At 41.9% G+C, this 27,135-nt stretch overlaps 1 protein-coding gene across 7 annotated transcripts in view; it reads right to left on the bottom strand.

Annotated features, from left to right (window-relative positions):
* The window catches only part of MARK1 (microtubule affinity regulating kinase 1), a 126,231-nt gene extending 106,826 nt beyond the window's left edge, over positions 1-19,405 (bottom strand). For 4 of the 7 annotated variants that reach the window (XM_021064328.1, XM_021064330.1, XM_021064329.1 and 1 more), the window contains exon 1: positions 19,225-19,405. In XM_021064328.1, coding sequence (XP_020919987.1) covers positions 19,225-19,275 — 51 coding nt within the window. In that variant the 5' untranslated portion in view covers positions 19,276-19,405. The remainder of the gene's footprint in view (positions 1-19,224) is intronic. The other 3 variants (XM_021064333.1, XM_021064335.1, XM_021064334.1) reach the window with 1 other exon arrangement.

Here is a 27,135-nt window from a genome sequence, read left to right as displayed (position 1 = left end):
GAGTAAGAGTCTCCTCCTTGAAATGCTCTTCCCTCCCCCTGGTTTTTCTCCCCCCGGAGAGGAAGAGAAGGTAGAAGAAAAAAGCTAAGGTATTCATTCGACCAAGCTGGTACCATTCGAGGCTTTCCTCCTTGGCATGTTTTTTGGCCATGTGCAGTGAAGAACTTACTAGGAAATCAACCCCCAGGTGTAAACAAGTAGCCACTGATACAGAACGCACTCCCTTCTAATTTTTGATATTTAAGCAGTAAACAGAAAGAATCTAGAGCAACCAGAAAGACCAAAGGCATGAATAGTAGTGCTATTCAGTCAACGGACAATTTCTATAGTGAAAAGTATGGAAGATGGTTTATTAGGAAGTATCAAAATGAGGTATACCTATAAGTGCTGGAAGAAGTCAGACAATGAGACACTGACATCAAATGCTTTCACTGACATGTGGAATCTGAAAAAAGGACACAATGAACTTCTTTGCAGAACAGATACTGACTCGCAGACTTTGAAAAACTTACGGTTTCCAAAGGAGACAGTTTGGGGGCGGGGGGGGATGCACTGGGGTTGTGGGATAGAAATCTTATAAAATTGGATTGTGATGATAATTGTACAACTAAAAATGTAATAAATTCATTGAATAATTAAAAAAAAAGAAAAATCTGATACCTTGAGAAAAAAAAAATAATAAGTGTCAGAAGAGAAGATAAATGGCTTACCCAAGATAACAGGCTAGTGACTCACGGGCAGTGAAATCACCTTCCCCCTTAGGTCAACTGTATTCACCACTGATAAAAATCACAAAGACGGATGCCATGAAAAGACAATGAATTACCAATCTCAGCCTTTGCTAAATCCTTGTCCCAGTGCCTTTCTATCTGCCCATTCTTCTGCCCCAAGCCTCGAGTGGCTCTACTTTCTGGTATGGGCTTCTCTGGTATACACTCCCAGTACATACCAGCACAATGAAATGGGCATGGGCTTTCATGATGAAATGTGAATCCTAACTGATGTCAAAGAAATACTTACTCTGACTCTTGTTACAACAGTAGGAAGACTTTCCCCAAGATTATTGCAACAGGGGTATTACAACAGAGGAGAGAGATCAACTCTGGGTACAGCAGAGACATCTGGGGATTTACAGCAAGGAGCACAGGCAGGGACTCGGTGGCTGGAAAATTACTAAGAGGAGCTATCAGGGGTAGGGGGTTCTTGCTAAACTCGCCTAACAGGATTCTTGCTGAAAGCAGGTCAAGAACTCAGACATCAAAGGCAGAGGATGAGGAACTTGCTCAGGTATCCAGGGTGGTCAGACAGTAAGGGCGGGGATTCTCACCAAACGGACTTAGCAGAATTCTGGGAAGACTGGACCGTGCAGGCTCTGCATGGCTGCGACAGACAGGGAACTGAGGTCACAGCCCGGCTGAAAAGAAGGTTCAGGGGAGCCTAACCGAGTCTGATCAAGCAGACTGTGTCACCAGCCTGAGCATCTCCCCTTTACCAAACTCTTCTCCCAACAGGCCAAAGCAAGCGCTCATAGATACCGTATTAAAAGCGCTCTCACAGACCATGAGAAAGCAGGCCACTGCATTTAAAAACTAGACTGTTTCTAGAACATGCCAGCAGGTACAGAATACAAGTCTAACCATGCTGACTCGATGTAAATCACTCGAGGGCCACCACTGCCTCCAGGACCACTTCCTGGTAAGGCAGGCAGGCAGGGCCCCACCTATTCTCCAGCCTGGTCCTCTGGCTACTTGTCCCCCCTCTTCCCCCCCTCCCCGCCCACTGTTTCCCCCTCTGGGCCTCTGCCCATAAAGCTCCTTCAGCCCAACATCCTCTTCCTCCCCCCAACTCAGTTTGCCAAAGACCCGCTCCCCAGAGGACCGCATGTCCTTCAAGCCTGAGTTCAAAGGCGGTGAACCTGTCTCGAGCATCCTCCTGCTCCCCTTGCTTCTTTATTCTCTGATCCCTCTGGGGACAAGGAGCTGCAACTTTCTACTGCGCTTGTTTGTCTCTAAGTCCATCTCCCTCTTCGGGTTCCCACTCCCTCCAGAGCAGCAAATGGGTTTCACTTGCCCTCTTATCCCTATCATCTCCAGTTGAGATGAAACAAATAGAAAAGGAAATAAAAGCAAACTCTCTTTTGAAACTGTGAAAGCAGCACTGCTGAGCCCCAAAGGAAAGGTAAAGATTGCTTTAAAGATTCAAAATAAACCTGTTGCTATATCCCTTACAGGTAATTCGTTAAGATGCTGGACTGTTTCTCAGCTTCTGATGTGTTTACAATCTGAACTAAACTGAGACAGTCCTGAAAATGATATTAAAGAATACCTTCTCAGGAAAGAAATTCAGCCTACAACCAAAGGCTGGAGATGAGCTCCTTTGTCGGCACCCTCCCCCGTGTAGAGGTACCACTGTCAAGTCGGGAGAAGGAAAGGAGGAACGCGAAACTCCCCATCATCCCCTTCTTCCATCCCACGCCTGCGCACTCCATGCATGGACCTTACACCTCCAAGCCACACAGTTCCGCTATTTTCTATGGCTGTCATCACCGAATTTGTCATTTCTCCCATCCCACTTTCTACAATAGTCAGCAACCATAATTCTTCTCTCATTTTAATCAAAAGTTGAGAATTATTACAATGTAATCAGCAGCAGCAGCAGCAGAGAACTCAGTGTCTCACTTAGCCTATGCAGTGGCTCTCAGTATCAGGATTACCTGGGCCTTACCCTTGGGAAACTGAGTCAGAACATGGAGTGGGTGGGTGCAGGGATTGGGGGATGTAAATTTGAAAGCATCGCCCCCAGTGGATCTGTAAACTCACTATATTTGAGAATAAATAACCTTGACTTATTAAAATGTGCCAAATCCTCAGGTAGGTAACAGAGGATATACAGAAGTAATAATGGAAGTAACTGCTGACCTCAAAGTAGAATTTACAAATTTATAAATAGGAAGACAGAATTTACACACAGAGCAACTGCAGAAAAATGTTAACCTCTATGACACAGAATGCTCTTCCAACTCTAGATCAGGTGCCCAATCTTGAAAATCTTTTAAGTATGGACCACTTTAGGAAAACCAACTTATAAACTATATACGTACTATTTATTGTCCTAACAGATTATGCACATTAATAAGATGAAAGGTCTTAGAAATATATGAAATCTTTAGTAGGGCAAACTTTATGGTATTAACATTACTAATATCATGCAATATAACTCTGTTGCCTCACTTTTTAAAATTTTGACTTAAAAACTGGTGATACAGAGATTTGAAAGACTGATTTTAAGTGAAGTCTGTCAATACTTGATTTCAATAACTGTCATAGATTTTTTAAAAAAGTACCTCACGAAGATGAAAGCAGTGCATCTTTGGTTACATTTATTTATGATGTCCATATTTCAACCCATCCACCAATTATGTGAAATGTTTTACAAAAGTAATGTTGATAGACACCTTCCTGATGACAATTGGCTCTTCTTAAAAAGTAACTATTTTAGTAACTGTAACAAGTGGCTTCCAAAATCTACTAAGATTTTTGCTCTGGAAGATTTATAAACAAGCTAGAAAACTGTCCACATTTTAAACTATACAAGTATGAGAATTTCAGAAATGCCACAGAGTTCAGAGTAATAAAATTATATAAGTATGGAAATTTCTGAACACGCATTTTTCAAAAAGTTTATCCTAGCCTTTCTGTAGTACAGTAGGCAAGACATTATGGGGGGACCTCCAAGATAAACATACTTTTTTTAATGCATTGCTGAGCTTGAAAAGTAAAAGAGAAACATCCAAGGAAAAAAGCAAAACAAATAAAAAACCAAATGAATACCAGCTGAGAGTTACCACAAAAGCCAGCAATGCCCTAGGGTCAAATACTAAGCCTTGGACCCACTACAAGTTGGGAGAGCTGAACCTCCAACACCCCCAGTGAGCCAGGATCTCTACAGGAGACGAAAGTGGCCCCAGGTCAATGCGGCAGTCACAAACCTGCTGTAGAGGAAATCAGCCTCAGTTTGGGCTCCCAAGTGTCTCATATATAAAAATCAGACAAATATGAGTTCATCAGCAAAGATCAGCAAATACAGAAAGAAACAAGCCACAGTGAGTAAGCAGACACAAACAAGAGAGCTCAATCCCTAAGGACTTCAGATAATGGAATTTCCAAATATAGAATGTAAATAACTATATGTTAAATGCTTAATAAAATAAATGCTAAATTACAAAAGTATGCGAAGACCAAGAAAACATTTTAACAAGCCAGACCGGGAGTTCCTGTCATGGCACAATGGAAACGAATCCGACTAGAAACCATGAGGTTTGAGGTTCGATCCCTGGCCTCGCTGAGTGGGTTAAGGATCCAGCATTGCCGTGAGCTGTGGTGTAGGTCGCAGATGCAGCTCAGATCTGGCATTGCCGTGGCTGTGATGTAGGCCGGCAGCTACAGCTCTGATTAGACCCCTAGCCTGGGAACCTCCATATGCCACCCCTAAAAGAAAGAAAAAAAAAAAAAGCCAGATAAATCTAAGAGAAAACCTTAGAACTTTTAGAAATGAAAAGCAGAATCAACAAAACTAAAAATTCCACAGATGGGGAAAGAGAAGAGTGCAGCATGTATCCAACACTCTGGCTTTTCAGGGAACCGCCCAAGGGACTGGTTTTTGTCCAGCTCCACTCAGGGTGCTGATGGGAATCGGCACCTGCTAATGCCCAATGGCTGCCGAGAAGAAAAAGAGCTATGCAGTGTGTTGCTGCTTCAGAGGAACTATGATACAGCAGATGCCAGAGGGAGCAAGAGATTACAAGATGCTTCCCCTAAAATAAGGAAACTAAAATCCCTCTAATCAGGAATCTACCCAGAGAAGTCAAAGAGAGACACAACTACAGAAAAGGTTTGAGAGCCCTGAGAATCTCCAGCTGAAGCAAATGGTGAAAACTGTTCCATGTCTGAAGCCAGTACAGAAAGATTAGGAGAAGTAGCCATTTTTAAAATGTGTGTATACTAACACAAAGCTATAAGGAACATGTTGGGGGGGGGAACACAAAATAATCCAGTCAAGAAAGGAAAATAAATCTCCAGAAATCAAGCCTAAACAGAGGTATATGTATTACGTGACAAAGAATTCAAAATAACTGACATAAAGAGATTCAATGAGCTTATGAAAATGATATATGAACAAAATCAGAATTTCAAAAATGCAATAGAAAAATTTTTCCAAAACAGAAATTTGGAATGACTAAATAAATAAATTCAATAACTAAAGTGAAAAATTCATTAAAGGGGTTCAGCCACAGACTTGATCAAGCAGAAGAAAGAATCAGCCAACTTGAAGACAGGCTAGGGCTTTCTGTTTTGTTTTGTTTTTGTTTTTGTTTTTGTCTTGTTGCCTTTTCTAGGGCCACTCCTGTGGCATATGGAGGTACCCAGGCTAGGGGTCTCATCGGATCTGTAGCTGCCAGCCTATACCACAGCCACAGCAACACGGGATCTGAGCCCCATCTGCGACCTACACCACAACTCACGGCAACACCAGATCCTTAACCCACTGAGCAAGGCCAGGGATCGAACCTGCAACCTCATGGGTCCTAGTCGGATTCGTTAACCACTGAGCCACAACAGGAACTCCTCTTTTGCTTTTTATTTTAAATTTTTATTGAAATATAGTTGGTTTACAATGTTATGTTAGTTTCAGGTATACAGCAAAGTGATTCAGTTATACATAAATATATTCTTTTTTTTTTAATATTCTCTTCCATTATAGGTTATTACGAGATATTGAGTAGTGCTTAAACAGTAGTTCCTGGCTGGTTATATGTGTTTGATATGTAGTAGAGTGTATATTTTAATTCCAATCTCCTAATTTATCCCTCTCCCCTTCCCCTTTGGTAAGCATAAGTTTGTTTTCTATGTCTGTGAGTCTATTTGTTTTGTGAATAAGTTCATTTGTACCCTGTTTCATATTCCACAAATAAGTGATATATGACATTTGTCTTTCTTTGTCTGGCTTACATCACTTAGAATGACAGGTTGTGTGTAATTACCTATTCAGAAGAACAAAAATAAAAAATAATGAAAAATGAGTGAAGAAAGCCTAAAATACTTATGGGACACCTACGGTACTTATGCAGATCAACATCCACATGATGGGAATCCCAGATGAGAAAGGACAGAAAGCTCATTTAAACAAGAAAAAAATGCCTGAAAATTCTCAAATATGGAGAAGAAAATGGATATCCAGATTTAAGAAACCCAAGATGGAGTTCCCGTCATGGTGCAGTGGGAATGAATCCCACTAGGAACCATGAGGTTGCAGGTTTGATCCCTGGCCTCACTCAGTGGGTAAAGGATCCGGTTTTGCCATGAGCTGTGGTGTAGGTCGTGGACGTGGGTTGGATCTGATGCTTGCTGTGGCTGTGGTATAGACCAGCCACTGCAGCTCCAATTGGACCCCAGCCTAGGAACCTCCATATGCTGTGAGTGTGGCCCTAAAAAACAAAAAGAAAAGAAAAAAAAAAAAAGAAACCCAAGAGACATTAACAGGATGAACCCAAAGATGTCCACATCAAGACACATTATAACTGAATTCTCAAAAGTCAGACAGAATTTTGAAAGCAGTAGGAATAACTACCTGTCACCTACAAAGGAACCCTCATAAACTTAGCAGCAGATTTCTCAGCAGAAAATTTGCAGACCAAGAAAAAAAACAAAAACAAAAACAAAACAACCCTGCTAACCAAGAATGCTATATCCAGGAAAAATATTTTTCAAAACTGAAGAAAAGAAAAATTTTCAAAGATAAACAAAAGTTGAGGGAGTTTATCACCACTAGACCTGCCTTTCAAAAAATGCTAAAGGGAGTCATTTGAATTGAAACAAAAAGACACTAAGTAGCAACAGGAAAGCATCAGTATAAAGTTTGCTGGTAAAGGGAAATACATACACAAATACAGAATACTACATTGCTGTAATGACAGTACATGGATTATTTTAATTTTGATACATAAGTTAAAAGAACAAAAGTATTTTAAAAACTATACAAAAGTATTTTAAAAACTATAACTATAAATTTATGTTAATAGATACACAATATGAAAAGATGTAATTTGCACAATCGATAATATAAAGTATTGAGGAGGGAGAAATAAAAGTGCAGAATTGTTTGTCACAGGGAACTGAAGTTATCAGTTTGAAATAGACTGTTATAACTATGAAATATTTTAGATAAGCCCCATGGTAACCACAAAGAAAATACCTACAGAAGATATTCAAAAGAAATGAGGAAAGAATCAAAGCATGTCACTACAAAAAAAATAAATAAACAAAACACACAAAAAGACAGCAAGAGATGTTTAGAGACAAGAAGATTCTAAGCTAGAAAACAATTCACAAAACAGCAAAAGTAAATCTTTCCCTATTAATAATGATTTTAAATATAAACAGGTTGGACTCTACGATGGATTTTTTTTTTTTAAAGTATGAAAATCCCAACTAGGTGCTGTCTAAAATAAACTCACTTTAATTGAGGAAACGCAAATAAATAAAATTAGTAATAAAAAAGAGACAAATCAACTAATTCCACAGAAATAAAAAGGGACAGAAGAGACTGCTATGAACAAATATACGCCCACAATAAACCAGAAAAAACAGAAATTCCTACAAACACAATCTACCAAGACTAAACCATAAGGAAACAGAAAATCTGGAGAGATATTTAACTAGTAAGGAGATGGAATCATAATCAAAAACCTCCCAACAAAGAAAGGCCTGATATCATATCCTTTACTGGTGAATTATACCAAACCCTTAAAGAAAAATTAATACTAGTCCTTCTCAAACTCTCTCAAAAATTGAAGAGAGGGGAACACTTCCTAACTCAGCACATCAGAGCACTACACTTTATGGAACTTTCTGTAATTTTACTGTTCAAGTATTTTTATCTGCTCTGATACATTACACTAATACCAAAGCCAGAAAAATCCACTTCAACAAAAACAAAAACTAAAGGCCTAATGCACACAGATACAAATATCCTAAATAAAATATTAGCAAACCAAATTTAACACACAGATACAAATATCCTAAATAAAATATTAGCAAACCAAATTTAACAGCATATTAAAGGATCATACACTAGGACCAACTTGGATTTAGCCCTGGGATACAAAGATGGGTCAACATATGACAATCAGTGTAATGCATCACACTAACAAATGATAAAAATCACATGATCATCTCTATTGATACAGGAATAGCATTTGACAAAATTCAGTGCTCTTTCATGATAAAAGCTCTTAACACTCTAGGGATAGAAAAATTACCTCAACATAATAAAAAGCCACATAAGAAAAGCCCACAGCTAATATCACACTCCCTGAAAGCCTCTCCTCTAAGATCAGGAATAAGGCAAGGGATGCCCGCTGTTGCCTCATATTCAACACAGTACACCAATTCTTCAACATCTCCAAGGGACTGGCTCAAGCACCCCTCCCCACATGGATACCAAATTCCACAGATGCCCAAATTACTTATATAAAATTTTGTAGTATTTGCATATCACCTACACATATCCTCCAGCATCCAGGTAACTATAAGTAATAGAATAATATGATATAATATAAATAAAAGTTATTTGTAAATAGTTCTTCGTGAACAACAAATTCAAGCTTTGCTTTATGGAGCTTTCTGTGATTTTATTTTTCAAATATTTTTAACTGCAATTTGTTGAACCCATAGATGCTGAACCTGAAGGAATAGAGGGCCAGCTTTACTGAAAGTCCTAGTTAAAGCAATTAGGTGAGAAAAATAAAGGACATCCAAAATGAAAAGGAAAAAATAAAAGCACCTCTATTTGCAGATGATGTGATCTTATATGTAGAAAACCCTACAGATCACACAACACACACACACTTTGAACTATAAACAAATTCATAAATGTTTCAGTACAAAAATCAACAAAACAAAGTTATGCTCATATACGGTAACAACATATGATGCAAAGAGAAAACTAAGAAAATAATTTCATTTATAATAGCATCAAAAACAATAAAATACTTACAAATAAACTTAACCAAGAGGGCAAAACACTTGTACACTGAAAACTACAAAACACTGCTAAAAGAAATTAAAGAAGAAACAAATATATGGAAAGATCTCCTATGTTCATAAGATTGGAAGATTTAACATTCATAAAATGTCCATGTTACCCAAAGAATCCTACAAATACAATACAACCCCTATCAAAATCTCAATGGCATTTTTTACAGAAACAAATCCTAAAATCCATTTAGAACCATAAGGACACTGAATAGCCAAAACAAATTTGAGAAAGAGGAACAAAGCTGAAATCACTTTCTGACTTCAAAACACATTACAAAGCTGCAATGCTGCAAGTAATAAAACAGCATGGTACTGGTATAAAGACAGACATATAAACCAATGGAACAGAATCAAAAGCCCAGAAATAAACCTATCTATGTATGGTCAAACAGTCTTTGACAATAGTGCCAAGAATATTCAAAGGAAAAAAGATGGTCTATTTCCATAAATGGTGCTGGGAAAACAGGATATCCACATGTAAAAGAATGAAAACAGACCCTTCTCTTATTCGATACACAAAAGTCAACTCAACAAATAATCTGATTTTTTAGAATGGACAAAGGATTTGAATAGACATTTCTACAAAGAAATGAAGAGATGCTCAACATCACATCAGGGAACTGCAAATCAGAACCACAGTGAGGGATGGCTTTATGCTCGGAATATATTATCAAAAAGCAAAACTAGAAAATAACAACTGTTGACGAGGATATGGAGAAAAGGAAACCCTAAAACACTGTTAGTGGGAATACGAAACGGTGCAGCCACTACAGGAAACAGTACAAAGTTTCCTCCAAAAGTTAAAACTAGCTACTGTGTTACCCAGGAATCCCACTTCTAGGTGTTTACTCAAAAGAACTGAAGTCAGGATCTCAAAGAGATATCTGTACTCCCATGTTCACTGCAGCCTCATTCACAATAGACGATATGAAAACAACCCAAATGTCCATCAAGAGCTAAACAGATAAAGAAAATTTGTGATATACATTCAATGGATGTTTTTCAATCAAAAAAAAAAAAGGAAATTTTGTCATATGCTACAACACAGATGAACCTTAAAAATACTCTTCCAAATGAAATTAGCCAGTCATAGAACAATACAGTCTAAACTCAACTGGGCCAAGATGGCAGAGTAGAAAGAACCTGAGCTCATCCCCTCTCAAGAAAACGCCAAAATCGCAATGATCTGCAGAACAACCATCACTGAAAAGCCTGAAACCTATCAGAAAAGATCTTCTACAACTAAAGTCATAAAGACAGAACCACAACAAGACATGTAGACAAAAATCAAGTGCCATACTCCCTGGATGGGTGTTCCAAAACCTGGAGAATAATTACACTGCAGAGATTCTCCCGTGTGAGTTAGAGCCCTTTGCCCCACACCAGGCTCTCCAGTCCTGGAGTCTAACTCCAGGAACATGAGCCCCCAGACCATTTGGCTTTGAAAGTCTGCAGGGCATAATCTGGGGAGCCCCATAGGACTGAGGCTGTTTCAGAGACTTCGCTATTAAAGGGAGCACACAAAATCTCACATGTTCCAGGACCCAGGGCAAAAATATTCTATTAAACAGTCACTTAATAGAAGCATGGAGCAAACCTAACTGCTGATCTTAGAGCATCTCCCAGGGATGTGGGGTGTGGCTTCAGCTCACACCAGTGACCCCTTTTATCTCATGAATGCTCATGCTGGAGGTGCATTGTGGGATCCTCCCTCTAGTTTGTCAGAACCAAGATCTGGGCCCACACAAGAGTCCATAGGCCCCAGTGCTGGGATACCTCAGGCCAAGCAACAAGCTGGGTGGGGATGCATCAGCAGACAAGCTGCCTAAAGACCCTCTAAGTCCACAGCATCTGTAGAGACACAGCCCTGCCCACCAAAGGGCTAAGGACCCAGTTCCACCCACAAGTGGACAGGCACCAGTTCCAGAATTTGCAGGACCCCCACCCTGCCTTCAAGGAAGCCTGCTGTAGCCTCTGAAGTAAACTTAACTACCAAGGAGACAGACACCAGATGCAAGAAAAGAACAATCCTACAGCCTGCAGACACAACCTATCCTCAGCAGGCCAGACCCTAACCTGAGACCAGCTGGGCTCTGGCCCTGCCTACTAACAGGCCAATATACGCTTCAAGACAATCTGGACCCCATATCCAACTGTGTCAGGAACCAGCCCCCCAACCAGTGACCTGACACCAGCTCTGAGATCCCTAGGCCCTGCAACCAGACTCCAGGGTCCAGCACTGTCTGTGAGCAATCTAGCACTAACTGTAGGATCTAGCATTGCCAGGAACCTCCATGTGCCGCAGGTACGGCCCTGAAAGACAAAACAAAACAAAACAAAACTCTACCCAGAAAGACTGCTGTTCAGATTTGATGGAAAGATTAAAAGCTTTACAAATAAGCAAAAGCTAACAGTTCAGCACCACCAAAACAGCTTTACAACAAATGTTGAAGAAATTTCTCTGGGTGAAAAAGAAAAGGCCACAACTAGAAACATCAAATTATGAAATGGAAAAGCTCAGTGCTGTGAAAGCAAATTTACAGTAAAGTTAGGAAATCAATCATGTACAAAGCTAGTAGAAAACTTAAAAGACAAAAGTACTAAAAATCATCTATATCTACAATAAGCAGTTAAGGGATACATGAAACAATTAGATATAAAATATGGTATTAAAAACAGTCTTCATAAGAGGAGAAGAGTATAAATACAGGGTTTTAAAAATGCATTTGAAATTAAAAGACCAGCAACTTAAAACAATCACATATATATACAGATTGCTAAGTAACAACCTCATGGTAACCACAAACCAAAATTCTATAATAGATACACACACACACAAAAAGAGAAAAGGAATCCAAGCACAGCACTAAAGATAGTCAGCAAATCACAAAGGAAGGGGGAAAAAGACCTATAAAAACAACCCTCAAACAAGTAATAAAATGTCAAGACCATACATACCAATAATTACCTTAAATTTAAACAGACTAGGTGAGCCAATCAAAAGACAGAGCAGCTGAATGGAAACAAAAACAAGGTCTTTATACATAGTGTTTACAAGAAACTCACTTCAGATCAAAAGGCACATATACACTGAAAGTGAGGGGATGAAAAAAGGTATCCCACGCAAATGGAAATCAAAAGAAATCCAGTGTAGCAATACTTACATCAGACAAAATAGACCTTAAAATAAAGACTGTCACAAGAGACAAAGAAGGAAACTGCATAATGATCAAGGAATCAATCAAAGATAAAGCAACTGTTAATATATATGCTCCCAGCATAGGAGCACCTAAATACATAAAACAAGTATTAATGGATATAAAGGAAAAAATGGACAGTAACACAATAGTAGGGGAGTTTAAAATCCTACTTACATCAATGGACAGATCATGTGGAAAGAAAATCAATAAGGAAACACTGGCATTAAAAGGCAAAATAAACCAGATGGAATTGATATATAGAACAGTCCATCCAAAAGCAGTAGAATGCACATGGAACATTCTCTAGGAAAGGTCATTGCTAGGCTACAAAACAAGCCTCAGTAAATTTAAGAAAACTGAAATCCTGTCTGGAATCTTTCCATCCACAACACTATGAAACTAAAATCAACTTTGAGAAAAAAACTGCAAAAAAACAAATACATGGAGGCTAAACAATGTGCTACTAAACAACCAATAGATCACTGAAGAAATCTAAAAATTGAATTAAATTAAAAAAAACACTAAGAGATGAATGAAAACAAAAACACAACAATGCAAAATCTATGGAATGCAGCAAAAGCAGTTCTAGGAGAAAAGTTTATAGTAATACAAGCATCTCAGGAAACATAAAATCTCAAATAAACAACCTAACCTTACACCCAAAGCAAACAGAGAAAGAACAAATAAAACCCAAGGTTAACAGAAGGAAAGAAATCATAAACAGCAAGGGCAAAAATAATTGAAATCGAGACAAAAAAAAAAAAAAAGTAGTAAAGATCAATGAAGCTAAAAGCTGGTTCTCTGGAAACAGAAACAAAATAAACCTTTAGCCAGACCATCAAGAAAAAGGGAGAGAGGGACCAAATCAATAAATCAGAAATGAAGAAGTTCTGACCAACACCACAGAAATACAAAAGATCATAAGAGACTACTACAAACAACTATATGCCAGTAAAATGGACAACCTAGAAGAAATGGACAAATGTTTAGAAATGTTTAGAATGCTCAGTTCTCCCAAGACTGAACCAGGAAGAAATAGAAAAATGAACAGTCAATTTCCAGTAATGAAATTAAATTAGTAATTTTAATACTGTCAACACACGAAGCCCATAACCAGATCTGTCTTTGTAGATGAATTATACCAAACATTTAGAGAAGAGTCAACACCTATCCTTTTCAAACTATTCTCAAAAGAACTTTTTTTTTTTTGAAAGTAAGGAACACTCCCAGACTTACTCCATGAGGCCAGAATCACGCTGATAACAAAACCAAAGATATCACAAAAAAAAGAAAATTACAGGCTAATATCACTGATGAATATAGATGCAAAAATCCTCAACAAAATATTAGTAAATTGAATCCACTAATACATTAAAAGGATTACACACCATGATCAAGTGGGATTGATCCCATGTATGCAAGGTTTCTCAATATTTGTAAACCAATCAATGTAATATACTACATTAATGAAGAATAAAAACCACATGATCATCTGGATAGATGCAGACAAAGCTTTAGAGAAAGTTTAATAAACATTTGTAATTAAAAACTCTCCAGAAAGTGGGCATAGAGGGAACACACCTCAACATAATAAAGACCCTATATGACAAACCCACAGCTAACAAACATCATGATCAATGGTGAAAAGCTGAAAGCATTTCCTCTAAGATGAGGCACAAGACAATGATGTCCACTTTCACCACTTTTATTAAACATAGTTTTGGAAATCTTAGCCATAGCAATCAAAGAAGAAAAAGAAATAAAAGGAATCAAATTGGAAAGAAGTCAAACTGTCACTGTTTGCAGATGACATGACACTACACAGAGGAAATCCTAAAGACACCACCAGAAAACTGCTAGAGCTCATCAATGAATTTGCTAATGCTGCAGAGTGCAAAATTAACATACAGAAATCTTTCATATTTCTATATGCTAACAATGAACTATCAGAAAGAGAAAAAAGGAGACAATTAATGACATTTACCATCACACCAGAAAGAATAAGATACCTAGGCATAAACCTATCTAAAGAGGTAAAAGACCTATATTTGGAAAATCATAAGGCACTGATGAAAGAAACTGAAGAAGATAAAACAGATGCAAAGATATATCATGTTCTTGGATTTAAAGAATTAATATTGTTAAAATGACCAAACTACCCAAAGGCAATCTACAGATTCAATACAATCCTTATGAAAATACCAGTAACATTTTTCACAGAACTAGACTAAGTAATTTTAAAATATGTTTGGAAACACTAAAGACCCAGATGAGACAAAATAATCTTGAGAAAGGACAAAGCTGGAAGCATCACATTCCCTGATTTCACACTGCATTACAAAGCTTCAGTAATCAAAACAGTATAGTACTAGCACAAAAACAGACACATAGATCAAAGGAACAGAATGGAAAGAAGTAGACAATGGAACATCAACTGAAAATTGGAGACTGAGCAAAGCTATCTTTCAAGAAAACAGGCAAAATATATTTTCATATTTAAAAAAAGAAAGTTTTTGACTGACAAAGCTTCACCAAGGGAACTTCAAGGAGGTCTTCCAGGAAAAGGGAAAAATGACCTCCGAATGTGATGGAAAAGGAATGATAGAAAGTAAAAATTCAAACATATGTGGCTGTTTAAACAATATAAGCTTTGAGAGAGAGAGCTAATAATAGCATCGAGGTCAGAAGGAAAATGACAGAAGGCAAAGATTTTTTTTTTTCTACAGTGGACTGTCCTGCATACCCACTCCGGAGACCAATGGTATGGACCACACAGAACCAGATCTTCAGCTATAGCGGACGGCAACACTGGCTGCCATCATTTCAGAAGTCTCCTTCAAACCACAAGCCGTGAAGGATGTGTAAGTTTGGCATAAGGGGAAAAGATCAGACACTTCAGAGAGAGAAAACAGCAAAGGGTCCGAAATGAGATGAGCATGAGCTACTCTGTTCTTCCTCTAATAGAGTATCTCCTATCATTCTGCATGTTCTTTTAAAACCTCTAAGACAAAACCAAACAAACCAAAAACTGCCTCGAGAAGCAAAAGCGTGAGTAGAGCAAGGGTGGGACATCAGAGAGTCATCAAGACCTCAGGCAGGTCCCGGCACTGGCTGAAGGCTTCGTGGTGTGTAATATCTACCCTTTCCAGCGTCAGTGGCATATTTTGAGGACAAATGAAAAAAAATGTAAAGGGGAATGTTATACCACTGATCTCGTATATATCACTACCAGTCACTGGACTGGCACTAGGGACAAAGGAGACAAAGCGAATCAGCAATGAGAAGGCAACGTGATAGGTACCGGGATGTATGCACAGGTGCTGAGAAAACCCCACAGGAGCAGCAAAAGCACGCTTCCCTCTCGCCCTTTCACTTTATCAACAAGGATCCCCATCAGGCAAACCACTGAGGTCCACCTTCGTACCTGTAAAAGTCATCGCAGCGACTTTCAGATCTATGCAACGAATCACCATCAAGAGTTTTGTCATTAAAAGTTGCAAAATAAATTTAATCAAAGTCAGTTTTAAAACTAATCCCAAGAAGGAATCAAATCAGGTTCCTTTACACTGATCACAGAAAGCTAGTCTGGACACATTGGATCCATAAAAATAAGCCCAGAGTTTCTCTTAAACATAAAAAAAAATCTTGCTTCATTTAAAAGTAATAAGAGTAATAATGGTACTATATTATCTACATCCATGCTAGAGGTATCCACGTACAATCTAAAAGAGGCCAAAAAAAGAAATATTTCGAATATCCATTCTCTTTCAGGACTTACTCTTTACACGTTTTGCGCAAATTGATGATCTATAAAATAGCTTTCTACTTCACTATGAAGTATTTATTGCCTTTAAATTAACCACTGGTTGTTCTGTTGTGTTTAGTCACTGGAGGCCTATTGACAATGCACACACAAATCCTTCAGCTGGGAAAATACTTGTGAAAAAATACACACAGAATGTTCTCAAGCAAAAGTAATTCCTACTCTACTACACACAGTAGTAGTAAAAAAGGGGGCTATTTATGACTAATGTTACAGTGCTGTAACACACCTTTAAATTGATCTTTATATATATTAGTGGCACGGGGAAGGATGGATATTACATATTCCCGAGGAACCCAAATCCATTTACATACGACTAAAGGGTTTATAATAACTGCAAATGATAATAAAATTCAAAGATTTTAATTGGAGCTACAGCTGCCGGCCTACACCACAGCCACAGCAACATGGGATCCAAGCCGCATCTTCGACCTACACCACAGCTCACGGATCCTTAACCCACTGAGCGAGCCCAGGGAGGGATCGAACCTGCAACCTCATGGTTCCCAGTGGGATTCGTTTTCGCTGCACCATGATAGGAACTCCTCAAAGATTTTTTTTAATTACTGTACTTGTTGAAATTAAAATGTGTTTAGCGGTAATAAAACATTTTTAGTTATGTCCTTAATATTCCAAAGGGCTTAGAAGCATTTAATCGTCACACAAATGGAAATTTTCACAACCGTTTTTTAAAATATGTCAATTTAACTGAAAACAAGTACAAACACATGTTCATTTTGACTACCGTACTGGCATTAATACATTAGCTAACCAGCAGATTTGTTCCTGTATTTCCCTGATGAGAGGTAAGCAAGGCTGGCTAATGACAGTTACTACCAAGCAGAGAATAAAGAGAGATGGTGATTTAATAGCCATCACTGGCGATCCCTTTGATAAACACCTACTGCACCTATAAAGCACTTGAGCTCTGTTTACACGCTACTCTCCGTGGCACAGGACTCCTTTAGGGCTGTATTTACCTTTCTTGTCAAGTTCCTTGAGGGGAGAGGCCTTGTTTTAAATACTACTTCTGTATCCGTTCCAGCTCAAAAACAAAGCTGGAGTGCATACATATTGATAGATACATCAACAGCCATGGTATAACAGATACTTTCCCTGGCAAATCAGGAGAAAATCAGGTGGGTAAACAGCTAAATGAAGGCGGAGTCATGCACAACACAACCCACAACAAGGGACAAGACCATCAGAGTGACTGTGAAAAAACACGCTCAGCACCACAGCAAGGGAGTTTTCAGAGCCTAGTTTTCAGAAGGTACAACAAAACGCATCCTACCGGTGCCGCTTAGCTGCCCCCCACCCCTTTGGTCGTACATGGGGTGCTGCGTTTCCTACTTTTCCCTGATGCCTCTCATGTCTCATGTCTGCAGAAAGCCTCTTCTTCGCACGACTACGGAGACAGCTGCTGTAATACAAAATCTAAAAGAAAAATGTATTCTTCCACCTTTCCTAGGTTAAAAAACAGTGTTTTAGGACAAAAACAAAGGTCATCTGTCTTACTTATCATTCCTACCGAATGCCAGGGGCATTCTGTCAGAAAAATTCCATCCCAACTCGGCTTGAAAATCAACTTTAACCCAATTTTGCATCTTTTCCGGTCACCTTCTTCAACCCATCTCTCGGTCAAAACTGTAAATAGATTCTATTTGTAAAAACAATTCTGAGATGGTTTGGAAACAGTTATGATGCACCATAAGTCATAACTGATTGGGTCGGCAGCCTTACACTGTATCGTTCCCATTTTAAATGGATGAGACTCGAGAAGACAAAAGCATACTCTGAAATACCTTCCTGGGCCGCGTACAATCGGCTCTTACCGAAATTTCTTCGCCCTTCCTATCAGTATATTAAGTTTCTGAGCTCCTCTACTCTCCAAAATTCAATAATCTGTTTAGACCTCCCCCCAGCACCTCAGGGCTGAGTCTGGATCTCTTCTCTCTTATACCTTTTGTCTGAGAACGCCAAAGCCTTTCATCATTTTATTTTACCAACCCCAGGAAGGCAGCGGTGCACCAAGAGCGGCGAGTCAAGGAGTGAACTAGACAACCAGGGAGGCTGGACAGCCGGCCAAAACTTAGCAGCCCTTTAGCTCCTGAAAACCAGGCAGAAAAATCAGCCAAGGCCCTCCTTACAGGGTCATGAGGGCTTACAAAAAATTTTTTTGTTGTTGAAACCTTTCCCACAAAGGAACTCGCACGCACACACACAATTGTACTTTTCAGAACGTGGAGATACAACTGATCTGGTTCTTTAGGTATTCAAGAGTGTACACACCAGGGACATCTGCCTCTAGATAAAAACTCCTGAGGGCAATTTGATCAAAGACACAGAAAATCCTTCCTTCAAAGAAATGCACCTTGTGACACTCCAAGGAGGAGGAGAGGTATTTAAAGTAAAACCTGCCCTGAATTATCACCACTGACTCGAGGAAGAGAAGCAGAAGCCCTTGGCTTCATCTGGCCTTTAAACATTTTGCTGTAACCCCGGGGCCACAGAAGCTGCCGGTGAAATTCTTGCCCTCGTGTCTATGGAAGAGTATCACACAGCGGCATTAAACTCAGATACCCACTCTCGCAGCCATCTCCACTCCCATTCTCGTCCCTTCCATTCCCCACCGTCCCCCTCCGGTGCCCACGACCCAGATGCCCAAATGTGGACCCAATGGTACAAAAAGCCAAGTCATGGGGCAATGCAGGGGTTGGGGCTGCAAAGGACGAAAGAGCCAGCAAAGCCCGGGGAGACGAGGCAGTCGGCCGGCCGGCTCATCGGTGATCAGAAAGCAAGACCTTGGGGCGGGGATGCAGAACGCCGAGCGGAAATAAAGCCCCTCGAGACGCGCCCTCTGCCAGCGCCCCGCGCCTCTCCGCGCGGCATCACCCGTCTCCGCGAGGACCGCCTCCCGGCAGGGCCCCCGTCGCCCCGGGCCGAGCACCCAGGGGCTGGAAGGGAGAAGGCGGGCTGGGCGGGGGCTCCGGCGGGACCCGCGGCGGGGGCCACTCGGCGGCCCGCGGAGGGGAAGCGGGGCCGGGGGCGCCGTGGCCCGGCCGCCGCCGCCGCCGCCGCCGCCGGGGAGGCTCCGGCTACTCACGTTCTCCGTGTCCCGTTCGTTCACCGTCGGCAATGGCGTCCGGGCCGACATCTTGCGCGGGCGGCGGGCCGGGCCGGGGTCTCGCGGGCGGGCCGGGCTGCGGGCCGGGGTGCGGCGGCGGGGCCGGGCGCGCGGCTCCCGCAGGCCGCGGCGGCGCACCGAGCGGCCCCGGCGGGGCGCGGGGGCCGAGGACGCGGAGGCGGGGGCGGCGAGGCGGGCGGGATGCGGCGCCGCGGCGGGAGGCGGGGCGGGGGCGGCGTCCGGCAGCACCGGGCTCTCGGGCCGTGGCCACGACCAAGCGGCGCCGCAAGTCACGGCTCGGCTCGTGCCTCCGAGCGCGGCCGGGAGCCGGGAGCAGCGGCCCTGACAGCGCCGCCCGCCCCGCCCCAGGTGAGCGGCGCCGCCCGGCCGAGCCGCAGCCACGCGCCCGGGCCCCGCGCCCCCCGCGCGCCCCGCACGCCCGGCCCCCTCGGTCCGCGCGGTCCCCGCCGCCGCCGCCGCCGCCGCGCCTGAGCCCGGAGGAGCGGCCCGAGCCGGCTGCGCTGAGAGCGGCGGGCGCGGCACGCAGCGCCCAGAGGCACTTGGCGGCCGCCGCCGGGTGGGCGGGCGCCAGCCGAGGGGGCCTCTCCATTCATTCCCTCATTAGGGATGCGGGGCCGCCTCCGCCGCCGCCTCCTCCCGCGCTCCCTCGCCCGCCCGTCCCCGGGCTGATTTTTGTTTCTCGCCCCGCCCGCGGAGTACGGTCGCCTCGGAGCCTCTAGTGCTTTTGATTTTGATTCCTGTTTGGGTTTTGCTGGGTAGAGGTGGGGGCGCGCTGATGCAACTGAGGGGTCCCTTTTTGTCCGTGTCGCTGGAGAAGAAAGGGTAGGATCCTACCCTGGACCCGCCACTGCCTGTCTCCCACCTCGGGATCTTGCCCTTCCTACGTTCATGCCCTCCTTCCTCCCCCCGCTTCCCAGCTTTCTCGCTGCCTGCTCTCCCCTGAGCCCTCGCGCAGTCCCCTTCTCCAGAGAGCCCTTGGGTTCACGGTCACCCTAATAGTTGGGCAGAGGGCACAAAAGCCCGTACAACCGCCAGCAGCCTCGGAGGCGCGGCTGCAAGAACCCTGTGCAAAGGGCTCAGGCCAGACAGCTCGTCGAGGTGCCCGGGACGGTGCGGCCTCCTTGGGAACCCGGCCGGCGGAAGAGGTCGCCAGGCGCCCTGCGCAGCAGCCCCCGGCGTGGCTGAGCCCCGGGAGTCACGACGCTTACACTGGCTGATCGTCACTTCCTGGGACGCAAGGAAGTGTCACTTAGGAGAGCTTGTGGAGGGAGAGAAGAGAGCTGCCTCTGATTCTTGGCCCTGTCCTACCTCCTCCAGGTGGCTTCCTCACCCTGCCACCCACCTGCCACATCTGACATCCCGCGGACGTCGCTATGCAAATATGCGTTACCCGTTAATCCCTTAAGGCAATGCTGCTTCTTGCGATCATATTTGAGAGCTTACATTTGGTACACTCAATCTCTAGGACAAAAACCTTACCATCTCCCTATTCCTCGTCTTTCCAATATTATCTTTTTCACTTTCATGACTGGGCAGGAAGATAAAAGCAATAGATAGAAGGGGATAAATCCAATTTTAGAGTCACTTCCTTAAGGCTCCAGTGGGAATCTTAAGATGATGGGAAATTCCTCCTTTCTCCTGTCCTTCATCCGTTTGAAGGAATCCCTGCACCAGATGGTTTTTATCCTGACTCATTAAAGGTTGTTTCTGAAAAGTTAACATTTGACCTTAAAACATGTTCTAAAAGACTTAAAAATAGCAGTTGCAAAGATATCCTCTGAGGAAAAAAAAAAATTCTCACCCAATATATATACCCACTTCCAAAAAATCATCTATGTATTTCTTTAGCGTTTTATTTCTAGACACTTCCCAATTTCACAGAGCAAGTAAATTTGGCAAGATCCCTTAGGGTGTTTATTACCCTTCCTCAAACAGAATTCAGGCTTCTGAAGTGTAAGACTGCATATTAAGATAGGGTGTGCAGGAGTTCCCACTGTGGCTCAGTGGGTTATGAACCTGACTAGTATCCATGAGGATGTAGGTTTGATCCCTGGCCTGGGTGGGTGGGTTAAGGATCCTGGCGTTGCTATGAGCTGCAGTGTAGGTTGCAGATACAGCTTGGATCTGGCATTACTGTGACTGTGGCTGTGACAGCTCCGATTCGACCCCTAGCTTCGGAACTTCCATATGCCACAGGTGTGACCCTGGGGAAAAAAAAAAAAAAAGATACAGTGTGCAACTGGGAATGCCAAGCTTTTTACAGTCCCTATTCCAAGATCCTGAATCACCAAGATATACTGAAGTTGCCAGGGTAGAAACTTGTACTTTTCTGATCAATTACAGTGCTTGCTGCCAATTAGTGGTGCAGCCACTGCAAAGTGCCTTGCATTACAACAGTCTCCCTGTTAACAGGAAACAAGCATCTGTGAAAGGGTGTTCAACCCCATTGGACTACGAATCATTCCTTCAACTAGTAGCTTGGGTTTTGCTTTTCAATGCCCAGTCACATATTATCCTGTGTCTTTATCTTGAGGTGACCCAGACAGGCATATTTCTTTCCTTTTTACAAAGGCCCACTCAACGGGCGTATTCAAGATTATAGCTGCACCCAGGTTAATAGTGTACAGGAAAAAAAGAAAGAGAGAGAGAGAACTGGAATATATGCTACTGTTCAATCTTGTACGAGTCCCAGGATCAACATGTTCACCTCGTAAGGTCATTAGACCTCTGAGATGCGATGGCTAATTAGAGACAGAACTCAAAGGAGAGCCCAGGATTCTGGCCCAGTGGCTTCCAAGACTTTCAAGTGTACAGGACAGTCATGGGCAAACCCCTTAGCTATATTTGCTACACTCTGCTTCCATATTGAAACTTACTAAATAATTCATACTAGTAGTAAGGGATGCTTATTTTTTTCAATCAACCTAAAAAGATGGTTTTATAGCAACGGGGCTACCTTCAGAGAGAATTGTAATTGAGTGGATAATTCGTATCCATAATTCTGGTTAATAAAATAGACTAGAAACAACTCTATCCCTAAAAATGGCACTCAAAGAATCCTATTCATACCCACAATTTTAGAGTTGATATATAAATTTCACTTTGCATGAGTTAGGAAAAAGTCATTGTGTTTTTTTAAAATGGAATTACTGAGCATACCCCCGTCTGGGCTCTCTGTCCCTTAAAATAGCGTGAGGCTGTACTGTGATGGAATGAAAACTGTTTAGTTATAGTCCTTAAGACTGATTGGGAGTAATTCGAAAACAAAAGAAAAATAAAGATCTACAAGGTGCTAAACCCACACTGAAATGTGCTAAATGAGCACTGCCTCCCAGCAGCTCTACGGAGCAGAATTCTCTAGAACTACGCAGTCCTGTATAGTAGGTGCTAACTACTGTGGCTATTGAGTTCTTGATAGGTCGAGAGTTCAACTGCGGAGCTGAACTTTTCAGTTGATATCTAAAATAGTTTAAAAACTGACATTTGATTCACTTATTGGAAATTTTCCAGTTACGTTGGGAAAAACTTGGGTACATGAATCTATTTTTTTCACTGTAAATATTCTGAAATCTAAACCCAGATTTATCAGGTTTTTTGTTTGTTTGTTTTGTTTTTTGCTTTTTAGGGCCACACCTCTGGTGTATGGAAGTTCCCAGGCTAGGGGTTGAATCGGAGCTGCAGCTGCCAGCCTACACAACAGCCACAGCAATTCAGGGATGTGAGCGGCATCTGGACTTATACCACAGCTCAGGGCAATGCTGGATCCTTAACCCACTGAGCGAGGCCAGGGATCGAACCTGCGTCCTCATGGATACCATTTGGGTTCGTTACTGCTGCTGCTGCTCCACAACAGGAACTCCTAAACCCAGATTTAGATAAATTTAGAAAATTTACCTTTTGAATTGTGATGTGCTATAAGTATAAAATGCACGCCGATTTTTAAAACTTAGCAGGGAAAGAAAGTGTAAGTTATCCCTTTAAGAAATTGCTAATATTTTGACATGTGTTAAATAAAATATATTATTACAATCAATTTCAGTTATTTCTTTTTCCTTTTCCAAACATGGGTACCGAAAAATAGAAAATTACGTATGTAACTTAAAGCATATTGGACGGCACTTCTCCATAAGGTGAAAACTGAGAATAAAGAGGTTTAGTTGCTGTAAAATCAAAGGCCTTGATTAGAAGCTATTAATAAGTCGCTTTTTGACTCAACAAATATTTATTAAATACCAGTCTACCACATGCCACTGTAATATTCTTTTTAGAGTGCTAAATAAAATACAGAGTGGATTCATACAAATGTTAACAGATAGCAGTCATTTATAAACAAATAATTTATCAAATGTGACAGATTCAGCCAGGTTCCTAATGAACTCATACACCTGTGTATTTCTTACATGTACTTTCAATGTATCCAGTGTGCCATAGATGTGGCTAGTCAGTCAATAGCTATTTGTGGTGGGCATACTTTGTTTCAGCGCTGTACAAAGCTATTTCTGATCTCTCATTTAGCCACACAAGGAAACTACAAGATGGGCAGTGCTGGAAGGTAGCAAAGAGTTGTCCCTGCTCAAGAGAAACAGTGGTTAGAAAAAACAAAACAAAACAAACAAAAAACCAAACTTTGATAAAGCCGGGTTTAGATTTCAGAATATTTATAGTTGAACAGATAGATTCATGCACCCAAGTTTTTCCCAACGTAATTGAAACAGTATACAGACTGTTCCTTTCGTAAAATCGACCGTGTCCTGACTGCTCTCCTATCTTTAACAAGGTTAATTTGGATTGCATGTCAACAGTCACCACTTAAAATAGTGAATCGCTGACGTGAATGGGAGCACAGGAGAAAAGACGTTTCTTGTCTGAGAAACCATGTAAGCCTCCTTCTTTAGGCTGGAGCCACTCTATGCATCTGAACCCAATCTGTGTCTAAGGGACGTTGAATCTCCTTCCATCCCCCTCGAGGACTCTGGGCTCGGCAATGTCTCACTGTTTGGAAATCCTTACGTGCGCCGTATTGTCTGACACCTCTGCACCTTTGTGTCCTCTGTTCTCTTTCTGGAATGTTCTCCCCTCTTTTCTGCCTGATGGACTCCAAGTTGGTCTTTAAAAACCTTCTCTTAGAAGGCCTCCCTGACACCCCGCCACCTCCCCACACCTGCAGAGCTAATTAATCCCTTCTTTGCACCATCTTCACCTGGCCCAGTCTTCTGCGGTGGCTGTCTTCGAACTGTGTGCGTGGCTGGTCCCCCACACCTCGGTGAGCTGGGACAAGAAAGGGAATATGCCTTATTTAACTCTTTTTGCCCAGGGCCTCACCACAGTGCCTAGCAATTAATAGATACTCAGTTTCCTAAATGATCTTTGTGGACTTGTCCCATGTTGTAAATTTTCCTGCACTTCCACATTCTTTTGAATTTCTAAGAAGCATCGTATGGGAATTAAAAAGATGTTATAGGAGAATCATTAAGGTTTACAACCAGGGATATAGGAGTCCACATAGTATACAGAACTTCTCCTAATACATGTTATTAACTGGGCAGTGGGGAGACGCTCTTCTCTTTCCTACAGAGGAGTAGCTTATCACAGGGCTGCTTATTGTACCCCTTTCTGATTGTCCTGTGATCCTTCATGGTTAGCCACACATCAGGGGTGCCGATCACAGATATTTCAATAAAACAGTCTTTGGATGAGTTATCTGTGTCAGCCAAGGTGTACTGACACCAAGGACTTAGTCAGGAGGAAGCACTTAAATGTAGGCTGAAAAATTACAAGTGGAATCACGTGATGTGGGCGTGCTGCGAGCAATAAAGCTGGCAGACCAGCTCCAGGAAGGAGTCATCAGCCATGGGGGGGGGGCTTTTCCTAAACAAGCCTTTATGAAGGATGAGCATCAGGACAGCCCTTGGCACAAACTGGAACAGCCAACCGAGGGACCAGACGCGGGAAGCAACTATGGTGGTGAGTTATGCGCTGGTCTTTAGCAACATCAAACAGAGGCGGCTGAAAATCAGCATTATCTGCATCATCTTCCAAGAAAGGGACATTGGTTATGTGCAGACTCGCCTAAGTGTGGATACACCCATATCATTGTACCTTTCAAAGGGTAGTTTTGTAATGTCACATAGGAAGCAAAGCAATCCTTTGAAAATCTTATGGTAGCCACCCCAAACTAAGAGTCTGGTTATCTTTCACTTGGCATTTGCAAGAACAAATTGAACATAATGTAATGCAACACCCATTTAAACAACCCTGTAATTTGATTGTCTGACTTTGAGGACAATATACTGGATGCGTAGTTCCTTAAATTCTTATACTTATTGTCTTAATATAAAAATATCAGTTTGGGGAGTTCCCATTGTGGCTCAGTGGAAACAAGCCTGACTAGTACCCATGAGGATTCGGGTTCCATCCCTGGCCTCCCTCAGTGGGTTAACGATCTGGCGTTGTCATGAGCTGTGGTGTAGGTCGAAGACATGGCTCAGACCCCAGGTTGCTGTGGCTGTGGTGTGGCCGGCAGCTGTAGTTCCAATTCAACCTCTAGCCTGGGAGCTTCCATATGCTGTGGGTGTGGCCCCAAATTTAAAAAAATTTTAAAAAGAACCCAACATAGTGTCTGTGGGGATGTGGGTTTGATTCCTTGCCTTCATCACTGGGTTAAGGATCCTGCATTGCCACAAGCTCTGGCATAGGCCTCAGCTGCAACTCCAGTTCAGCCCCTAACCCAGGAATTTCCATGTGCTGCAGGTGCGACTGTAAAAGAAAAAAAATCAAGCTTTGCAGTGTCTTTCCATAAACTCAATTTATTCAATCCCTTCAATTTTTTTTCTATGTAAAGCTGTACACGACTTGTGTTTTGATGATTTTCTTTCCTACCTATGCAAATATTGACACCATTTGTTACTTTGCTTTTCATTCATTCATTTCTTTAAGATCATTGAGCCCTGCTAATGCCAGGCACTATATTAAACTCTCCAGAAAGAGCAGTAGATAAAATAGACAAAAATCCCCACCCACACAATGTTAGCATTTGGTTAGGCACTTCCAGCGTCTAGACAGTTCAAAAGCAGAGGCTTCCATAAAACAAATAATCTTTTAGGCTATGCATTGGCTATTTTGCTCTTTTAGCAGACAGAAGCGCCCAGGTCTAATTTATTTTTTTAAGTAATGAATTGCAGTAGTTAGCCCTTTTCTTCAATCCAAAGGTAATTGCTTTCTCTCTTAATATTTTGGCCTTTCTCCAGTAAGCTTTTGTACAAACAGCTTCGACTGGTTCCACAAGTAGCTTGGGTGCTTTAGAATCATAATAATGATGCTTCCTGACGGGGTGGCTTGTATTTGATCTACATGTTGTAATATTATCCAAGCTTTATTATCTCAACACCAGCATACTCACCACATTTCATCATTATGAACTACTTTATCTTCAATCACTGGTCTTTTTTTTTCCTATATTATTAGCCCCAGATAAACTATCGATCTTTTTGTAGTTCAGCAAGAATCTTATAATAGATAGGAATCTACATTTAGAACCATTTTAGCAGTACTTTTTTATTTTCCAGATAAAGAGACAGTTTCAGAAAGTTCCTATAAAAATTAAGCCCTCCCCTGGAGTTCCTGCTGTGGTTCATTAGGTAGCAAACTGGACTAGTATCCATGAGGACATGGGTTCGTTGCGCTGAGCTGCGATGTGGGTCCCAGATGCAGCTTGGATCCAGCGTTGCTGTGGTTGTGCTGTTGACCTGCAGTTATAGCTCCGATTCGACTGGTAACCTGGGAACTTCCCTGTGCTGTGGGTGTGGCCCTAAAAAGACCAAAAAAAAAAAAAAAAAAAAAAAGCTCCCTCTTACTGACTTTAATGGTATT

This window comes from Sus scrofa, chromosome 10, assembly GCF_000003025.6.
Source record: "Sus scrofa isolate TJ Tabasco breed Duroc chromosome 10, Sscrofa11.1, whole genome shotgun sequence".
NCBI classification, from domain to species: Eukaryota; Metazoa; Chordata; class Mammalia; order Artiodactyla; family Suidae; genus Sus; species Sus scrofa.
Note: the sequence above shows the minus strand (reverse complement) of the source record. Positions and strands in the feature narration are given on the sequence as shown.